Source organism: Staurois parvus, unplaced genomic scaffold (assembly GCF_062004578.1).
Source record: "Staurois parvus isolate SC_StPar_1 unplaced genomic scaffold, SC_StPar_1.0 ptg001530l, whole genome shotgun sequence".
NCBI classification, from domain to species: domain Eukaryota; kingdom Metazoa; phylum Chordata; class Amphibia; order Anura; family Ranidae; genus Staurois; species Staurois parvus.
In genome coordinates this window covers 277,200-287,036 of record NW_028319326.1, presented here as the reverse complement: position 1 = coordinate 287,036, position 9,837 = coordinate 277,200, and the positions used below count along the sequence as shown (strand labels likewise).

At 42.3% G+C, this 9,837-nt stretch overlaps 1 protein-coding gene across 2 annotated transcripts in view; it reads left to right on the top strand.

Moving 5' to 3' along the window:
- The first annotated feature begins 1,811 nt into the window (after positions 1-1,811).
- Positions 1,812-9,837, top strand: part of LOC149435357 (ovostatin-like) — a 172,235-nt gene continuing 164,209 nt past the window's right edge. For both annotated transcript variants that reach the window (XM_089662736.1, XM_089662735.1), the window contains exons 1-2: positions 1,812-1,928; positions 8,884-8,943. In XM_089662736.1, coding sequence (XP_089518862.1) covers positions 1,864-1,928; positions 8,884-8,943 — 125 coding nt within the window. In that variant the 5' untranslated portion in view covers positions 1,812-1,863. The remainder of the gene's footprint in view (positions 1,929-8,883; positions 8,944-9,837) is intronic.

The window sequence follows — 9,837 nt, the reverse complement described above, 5'->3', positions numbered from 1 at the left end:
TATAGTGGTTGTGTAAATATAGTGGTGGCCAATGTAGTGGTGGTGTTCATATAGTAGCAGCCAATATAGTGGTTGTGTAAATATAGTGGTGGCTAATGTAGTGGTGGTGTGAATATAGTAGCAGCCAATTCAGTGGTTGTGTAAATATAGTGGTGGCTAATGTAGAGGTGGTGTTCATATAGTAGCAGCCAATATAGTGGTTGTGTAAATATAGTGGTGGCTAATGTAGTGGTGGTGTTCATATAGTAGCAGCCAATATAGTGGTTGTGTAAATATAGTGGTGGCTAATGTAGTGGTGGTGTTCATATAGTAGCAGCCAATATAGTGGTTGTGTAAATATAGTGGTGGCTAATGTAGTGGTGGTGTGAATATAGTAGCAGCCGATGTAGTGGTTGTGTAAATATAGTGGTGGCTAATGTAGAGGTGGTGTTCATATAGTAGCAGCCAATGTAGTGGTTGTGTAAATATAGTGGTGGCTAATGTAGTGGTAGTGTTCATATAGTAGCAGCCAATGTAGTGGTTGTGTAAATATAGTGGTGGCTAATGTAGTGGTGGTGTTCATATAGTAGCAGCCAATGTAGTGGTTGTGTAAATATAGTGGTGGCTAATGTAGTGGTGGCAAATATAGTGATAGTGTAAATACAGTGGCGACCAATATAGTGGTGGTGTGAATATAGTGGTGGCGATAAAATGGAGGTATATTTTATAAACAGAATGACAAGATTTTATGACACCAAGTACTTTGGAAAACGAAATGTCATCCAGTTAGGGGTTACCTCTACTTTAAAAACAATTGAAACATTATTAAGGTAAGTAAATTAATAAAAAATATGATCAAATTAGCCTAATGCTGCTAAACATGGTTTGGGCAATTAGGTGTCAATGGTGTGTAGTCTATTTAAAAAAAAATGGAAAGGGTCACAGGGTTACATTTTGTTTCTTCCAACCTAGGCGATGCCTATAGGGACAAACGTCATCGATATATTGCACAAGGCTGACAATTGGATAACATGCCCGCTGTGCGTTATTGTGTACAGAACATCCTTCCTTATTGCAGTCCACCAGCACAAGCGGAATTCCGGGAGCATAGCCTAAGGCAGAGACTGTTCTCTGGGTTAGAGAAGGAAGGTGTGAGGACTCATAATGACATTCATTTCCTCATCACACTACTAAATGGTCTGATAATTAATACAAGGATAATTCCTAAAATCTTCAGTGCCTAGGGGTTGACGTTAGGACAATCAACCAACCCCTGCCAGATGGTACAACTTGTGATTCTTGTGCAACCATCTTCCATCACATTGAAAAACAATTTCTATTACCGTTGAAATAAGTAGATTATGATGACTTCCATATTATTGGTAGACATTGGGTGTTCGGGATAAAGCTACCATTCTCAATATTTGTAGTAGAATATTATTCTAGAAAAGCACCATCCATTATATCTACCTATAAACAGTGACTGGAGTAGCCCTGTAATGGCTATTGTCCAACCCCATAGGGAAATAAAACCCAATTAAATTCCTCCTTCCTACTACTCAGCTTTGCCCTGAGGGAAGCATTGTTCTTTTGGATTGGTAACGAGGAAATCAATACATTTCATCTGATCCAAAAATTCTAGCCATTGACGTGCTCCTTTCAGTACCTGGCTTAAGTACCTGGCTCCTGCTCAAACTTAGCAAAGATTACTTATTGCATAATGTTTGCATAGATGGTGGGTGTCAGGAACACACTGGGGCTCATGGGCAGGCACCAATTGACTAAAGAGGAGGTTGGTTCCACCCTCAAGTCTATTAAAAGTCCCAAGTTCCAGGTATACCTTGAAGTAGCGTCTTGCTCCCAGGCCAGTCAGCGTCCGTGAAGATGTGTTCCAGAGGTCTTCTGCTGAGTGTCACCCTCCTGGGTCTCATGGCTGGAGGCATATCACAGTAAGAAATTGTCTTTTTCTGGTCTTTACTAAGGATCTACAGAGGCCACCATTGGTGAACTCTTGTGAAAATATCAGTTCTCTGGCAGTCATGCTTAGCAAATGGTTTGGTGGCTTTTTAGACACTAATCTCAAACATGCATCCATATTTTTCTCACTACAGAATATAAAGTGCAAGTAAAGCCAGTTTTTCTATTAATTTGGATGGACTGTGGAAGGGTTAGAAACTCTGTTGGGTTTTCATTACTGTCGGTGTCTCCACTGGGAAGATTTTTTATTGATCCAAGTGATCATTGTCTTGAATTGTCACTGAAACAGGAAGAGAGGGGAAAGCATCCAATGGGGATACTTGTTTTAGTGACAGCTATCAACAGATAGGAGGAAGGGATTTTTCTTCCTTCGGAAAGATTTCCTATCACTACCTAATGTGTTTATGAGACAAAAATTGAATACAAACCTTCCCAAATGTATACAGAGAAGAAAAAAATAAAAAAGATAGACACTGGAAGGGATTTATCCTTTCTCTACTCTACCCATAGCTATAAGGACAATGTTTGGCTATAGCTCTACTTAACCACATACCGTCCAGCCACTGTAGGAATACGGCGGCAGGGCGGTACGGCTGGGCAAAACCACGTTTTAAAACACGTGTTTTTAAAACAGGTAGGGGGCACGCGCTAGGCGCACCGCCGCCCTACCTGTCCCGCCGATCACGGCCGCGGATGTCAGTCGCCGGGTCACAGCTGGTCGTTACCGGCTATGTCCCGGCGATTAGCGGCAATCAGTGACAGAGAGCAGGGCTGAAGTAGCTGTGCTTTCTGTCAGTTCCCTGTCAGCTCTTGACACGCTGATCGGGACAGAAGAGTTTATCTGTCCCGATCACCGGTGTCTCCCTGCAGTACACACCCCTGCCCCCTAGTAAAACACTCCCCTCACACAGTTAACCCTTTCAGTGAATAATAAAGTTAACCCCTTCCTCCCCCAGTGCCATTAGTACAGTGTCAGTGTTTTTTTTTTTGCACTGATCACTGTATTGGTGTCACTGGGGATGTTAGTGACCCCAAGTCAGTTCCCCCCCAGTATCAGAATGTCCGCCGCAGTCCCGCCATAAGTCGCTGATCGCCGCCATAAGTCGCTGATTGCCGCCATTATTAGTATAAAAAAAAATTAAAAATCCCAGTATCTTTCCCGCCATTTGTAAACGCTATAACTTTCAAGTAAACCAATTAATTTACATTTTTTTTTTTTAGCAAATACATGTCGCAGAGTGCATTTTGGCAGAAATTTATGACTAAATTTGATTTTTAATTTTTTTTTTACTGGACATGTTTTATAGCAAAAAGTCCAAAATATTGTTTTTTTTCCTCAAAATTGTCAGCCTTTTTTTTTATAGCGCAAAAAATAAGAAACGCACAGGTGATCAAATACCACCGAAAGAAAGCTCAATTTGTGGGAAAAAAAGGATGTAAATTTCATTTATGTACCATATTGCATGACCGCGCAATTGTCCGTTAAACTAGCGCAGCGCTGTATAGCAGAAAAATGGCGTAAATTGCAGTATTTATACCATAGTTTGTAGACGCTATAACTTCCACACAAAGCAATCAATATACACTTATTGGGATTTTTTTTACCAAAAACATGGAGCAGAATACATTTTGGCCTAAATTTATAACTAACTTTGAGTTTACTATATATTTTTTATAGCTGAAACTAAAAAAATTTCGTTTTTCTTCAAAATTGTTGGTCTTTTTTTGTTTATAGCGTGAAAAATAAAAAGCGCATAGGTGATCAAATACCACCAAAAGAAAGCTCTATTTGTGTGAAAAAAAGGATGTAAATTTCGTTTGGAAGCATTATTGCATGACCGCGCAATTATCAGTTGAATTAGTGCAGCGCCGAGTAGCAAAAAGAGGCGTGGTCATTAAGGGGGGTAAATCCTCAGGAGGGCAAGTGGTTAAAGTGATAATAAAGGTTAAGGGTTTTTTTCTTGTTAATAACAAGCATGTCAGATGGTTTTGCACAGAGCAGCCCTGATCCTCCTCTTCTTGGATCCCCTGTCGGTGCTCTCCCCCCCATGCTGAGTGCCTCCAGAGAAGGCTGCGTGCTTCCCAAGTCGTATCTGTGTGTGCATGAGACACACAAAGTCTGGTTCAGCCCCAACCCTCGCTACCTCCTCATTGGCTGTGATTGACAGCAGTGGGAGCCAATGGTTTCCACTGTTGTGTCTCAGCCAATGATGAGGGAGAGACCCGGGAGAGCTGTTGCTCTTGTGCACATGGCTGGATCGGGACTGGGCTCAGAGGTACTAGATCAGTGGTTCTCAACCTTCCTAATGCCGTGACCCTTTAATACAGTTCCTCATGTTGTGGTGACCCCCAACCATAAAATTATTTACCCAGTAATTATAATTCATGAGTGTCGTTTTACCTCCAATACTGCTGCTTTCAACACAGTAGCTGCTTTTAACAGAGTAGCTGCTTTCAACACAGTAGCTGTTCTTTACACATCGGAAATATGTGTTTTCTGATGGTCTTAGGGGACCCCTGTGAAAGGGTTGTTCGACCCCCAAAGGGGTCGCGACCCACAGGTTGAGAACCACTGTACTAGAGGAAGCTGAGCGGTGAGGATTTTTACCTTCAGCCTTCAGAACTACCTAAAAATCGAAGGTTTAATCTGTTTATATTTTGCCTCCCCCTCATTATTAAGGTAATGACATTTTTGAATGAAATCTGTTTTACTACATACTGTCAGGGCTCCAGGGTATGACCAGAGGTATGTGACAGATGCAGGGAAACGCAGGCTTCAGATACGTTATAAACAATATAATTTATTAAAGACTAACAATACAAACATAAACGCAGTGCAATACTAAAACATAACACAGTGCAAACGAACCAAACCAAACCACCCACAGATAACAGTACATACAATGCAAGCGTTGTCAGGCAGGCCGGATCATAAACAGGAGGTCAGAACGTATGGGGTAAAGCAGAAGAATGGTCAGACAAAGCCAGGGATCAGAGCAGGAGAATGGTCAGACAAAGCCAGGGATCAGAGCAGGAGAATGGTCAGACAAAGCCAGGGATCAGAGCAGGAGAATGGTCAGACAAAGCCAGGGATCAGAGCAGGAGAATGGTCAGACAAAGCCAGGGATCAGAGCAGGAGAATGGTCAGACAAAGCCAGGGATCAGAGCAGGAGAATGGTCAGACAAAGCCAGGGATCAGAGCAGGAGAATGGTCAGACAAAGCCAGGGATCAGAGCAGGAGAATGGTCAGAAAAAGCCAGGGATCAGAGCAGGAGAATGGTCAGACAAAGCCAGGGATCAGAGCAGGAGAATGGTCAGACAAAGCCAGGGATCAGAGCAGGAGAATGGTCAGACAAAGCCAGGGATCAGAGCAGGGTCAGCAACGAATCAGACAGGAACAGGAACAGGGTTGCAGGAACAGGATACAGGGCCCAGGAGAAACACACACCAAGGCAGAGTCTGCAGGTCTGGCCATCCCTTAAATACACCAGCATAAGCAGTTTCAGGTGTTTGGCTGGCTGCAAGGTTGAGTCTCTGATTGCTGGGAGCACCCGCTGGCCAGCCCTGGTACTGCAGCCCATAAGGCAGGTGAGTCCCACCATTGCTGGCCAGTCCATTCCTGACATATACCTTGTTCTGGACCCAGAGACAACATCATGTGCTTCTCTATGCAATGCATTATTGCTGCCTGAATTCCCCTGTACACAAGCTTCTAATGGGATATTCGTCCCCTCTATTTGTCCCAGTGGCCATTGTCACCGGAAAAGAAGAAGTTATAGGAAGTCCAATGTTTTATGGATATCACCAGACTAGGATTATGGTAGACATCTTCCTATGGAAGATGTGACAACTTTGAAGGTATTTCCTTTCATTTCTTGTTGCCTTTTCCGAACAGGAAGTAATAGAAATCCCCTCTCCCTTTGGGAGACCGGGGGGTCAAATTGCTCCCTACAGGGGTTTTCTAATTACTCCCTAAAATTTAAACCTACCATTCTGGCTATAGGTACACTTTAAAGCAAATACCCTAAATCAGGGCTTGAAAAAGCCGCTCACCCGCTCGCCAAATGCGAGGGGAAATACTTGTGTGGCGAGCACAGGTGGAGCGGCTCCACCTGCGCTCCAAGCCTCATTGTGAAGCCGAGTTCTGGTTTCCAACTTCCGGCTTCTTCTTCGGCACCGCCATTACACTGGCAGCGCTGCTGAGGGGACAGGTGCAGGAAAGGTCCGCTCTCCTCCACTGAGAGGAGACAAATAATGATCCATTATGAGAATAGGAGATTAACGGGAGCAATAGTAATATTAATCTTATATAAAAGATACAAATGTCCGTTGAAAAAAAAAAAAAGAAGCAAATTAGAGTCAGTCCCTTCAAAGGGGGAATCAGTAAATGAATAAAAGCTGAATTAGAAAGATAAAAACAAATACATATTAATGCAGCTCTGTATTGATTAATTCATCATTCAATGTATTTTTCTTTTTACGTGCAAGCACAGTATGTACCTACAGTGGGGATCAAAGTTTGGGCACCCCAGCTAAAAATTTGTATTAATGTGCATAAAGAAGCCAAGGAAAGATGGAAAAATCTCCAAAAGGCATCAAATTACAGATTAGACATTCTTATAATATGACAACAAAAGTTAGATTTTATTTCCATCATTTACACTTTCAAAATAACCGAAAACAAAAAAATGGCGTCTGCAAAAGTTTGGGCACCCTGCAGAGTTAATATCTTGTACTGCCCCCTTTGGCAAGTATCACAGCTTGTAAACGCTTTTTGTAGCCAGCCAAGAGTCTTTCAATTCTTGTTTGAGTTATCTTTGCCCATTCTTCCTTACAAAAGTCTTCCAGTTCTTTGAGATTTCTGGGCTGTCTGTCACGCACGGCTCTTTTAAGGTCTATCCATAGATTTTCAATTATGTTGAGGTCAGGAGATTGTGAAGGCCATGGCAAAACCTTCAGTTTACGCCTCTTGATGTAACCCCCCGTGGATTTCGAGGTGTGTTTAGGATCATTATCCATTTGTAGAAGCCATCCTCTCTTTAACTTCAGCTTTTTCACAGATAGCATCAAGTTACCATCCAAAATTTGATGAAATTTTATTGAATCCATTTTTCCTTCTACTCGTGAGATGTTCCCTGTGCCACTGGCTGCAACACAACCCCAAAGCATGATTGATCCAACCCCATGCTTAACAGTTGGACAGAGGTTCTTTTCATTAAATTCTGTGCCCCTTCTTCTCCAAACGTACCTTTGCTCATTCCAGCCAAAAAGTTCAATTTTAACCTCCACAGAACTTGTTTCCAAAATGCATCAGGCTTGTCTATATGTTCATTTGCAAAGTTCAAACGATGATTTTTGTGGTGAGGACATACAGTAGAAGAGGTTTTCTTCTGATGACTTTTCCATGAAGACCATATTTGTACAAGTATCTCTTTATAGTGGAATAGTGTACCACAACTCCAGTGTCTGCCAGATCTTTCTGGAGGGATCGTGCAGTCAAACGTGGGTTTTGAATTGTTTTTCTCACAATCCTGCGAGCTGTTCTGTCTGATATTTTTCTTGGTCTTCCAGATCTTGCTTTAACTTCCACTGTTCCTGATGACTGCCATTTCTTAATTACATTCCGAACAGAGGATATTGACATCTGAAAACGCTTTGCTATCTTCTTATAGTCTTCTCCAGCTTTGTGAGCGTCAACTATTTTCAGTTTCAGTTTTCTAGACAACTGCTTAGAAGAACCCATGGTGCTGATTGTTGGGGCAAGGTCAGATGAGTCTGGGCATTTAAAACCTTTGAGATTGACATAACCTGGTCTGCCCAGACGATGATTGAGAACGATCCATGACACTGGCAGGTCTCAGCTTTGCAAAGGGGGCAGTGCATGCTATAAATTCTGCAGGGTGCCCAAACTTTTGCAGACGCCATTTTTTTGTTTTCTGTTATTTTGAAAGTGTAAATGATGGAAATAAAATCTAACTTTTGTTGACATATTATAAGAATGTCTAATCTGTAATTTGATGCCTTTTGGAGATTTTTCCATCTTTCCTTGGCTTCTTTATGCACATTAATACAAATTTTTAGCTGGGGTGCCCAAACTTTCGATCCCCACTGTATATTTAACTTGGTATCAGCCCTTGTATAGCAGAGTCCAGACTGGGAGAGGGAGAAGCAGCACAAGAAGCCAATCACGTGTGCTGCAGTGCTGATATATCCTGTACATCAGGAGGAAGCGGCTCTCCCTGTGATACCGGGTCCAGAGTCACCAAAGCACGAGAGTCACTTTATATATTATTTATATTGGAACTTTTCTGATTTTACCATTGATATTACCATTTGATTTTAGATTGATTATTTATTGGTTGGATTTAGTGATTGATTTTACAGAGTCATTTGGATATCATATTTATCATATTTATTTTAGCGCCGCACTTTTTTGTATATTATCTAGGTACTGACATTGGATGAGAAGATCTGGCTCACAATCGTTCTTTCAGTTTATTACTTATGGTCTAACCATGTCTTTATGACGCTGGTTTTGCACACAGGGGTGCAGTCATGTTGGAACTGAAAAGGGCCTTCATCAAACTGCTACCACAAGGCTGGAAGAGCACAATTGTCTAAAATGTCTTCACATATTGTAGTATTAACCAGGGGCGGACTGACAACTCATGGCGCCCCCGGGCAATAGGGGATCATGGGGCCCCTGTGTCCTTGCCCAAACTCAAAAAAGCCTATGAAAAAGGTACCAGGGGCATCTCATGGGGCCCCCTACTGATCCCGGGCCCTTGGGTAGTGCCCGAGTTTCCAAATGGTCAGTCCGCCCCTGGTATTAACAGAACCCTTCACTGGAAACAAATGAACTCATGTTGCTTTTGTGAAAGAAAATAAACTCACAATATGAAATCTCTATTGTGTTCCTTACTACAGAGATACGACTTTTCCATCTGATCCTGTGCCAACCGAATCATGCCGCTCTCCAGATACCAGGTATGCCTGTTCTGATGTCTTTATTGGCTTCTTGAAGTTTAAGTTCTGCTCAGAGGTGACTTCTGACATGGACTTAAGAAGGGTGTTGTACTCAATGGCCAGACACCCCTGAAACGGGAATTAATGGGAAAATGTTATTATAGGATATGTAAGAGGTATATATTATTAATTTTGGGGAGTCTTTACCTTCTGTTGCCTCAAAATGGCAGTATTTTAAGAACCATTGAGGTCCATCTGTAAAGGCTGGAATGGAGAAAAGGCTGTGGTCATTGAAGGTTTCATGTGCAAAATGTCTTTGTATGATCTCTATACCTCAATAGTAAACAATTATTGCCAAAATCTATGCAGGTATGGATAATTTTACATTGTTGGACCAATGTAACGATTCACATACCATACCTGTGGGATCTCTCTAGAAGCTGGAAATCAGTGTAGTAGGCATCGCTACACCAGTGATCTCCACTAGCTTCCGGGACCCATGCTGAGTGGCTGTCCTGCTGCATTGTGAACACAGGGGGTCGGCCACTTGGAACGGCCACCAGTCACAGAATGCTTGGATGAGGTAGAGAACATGATGTCCCCACCCCACCTCTTCAAACAAATGGCCAACCTCCTGTGTTAGCAATATAGAACGTGGACGTCAGTGGAGATCACTGGAGTAGCGTTGTCTACTACAGTGATTTACAGCTTCCAGGGGGATCCTACAGATATGGTATACGCATCATTAAATTGATCCAAGCTGGACCAATGTAACTATGTAAAAAAATATCTATACCTGAATTCATCTTTAAGAAACACGGAATAAGAGATGCTTCATAGGACGGAGAGAAGAAATGGGTGAAGAAGCACCATGCGAGAATCTGTTGAGCAGGGGCAGACTGACCATTTGGAAAC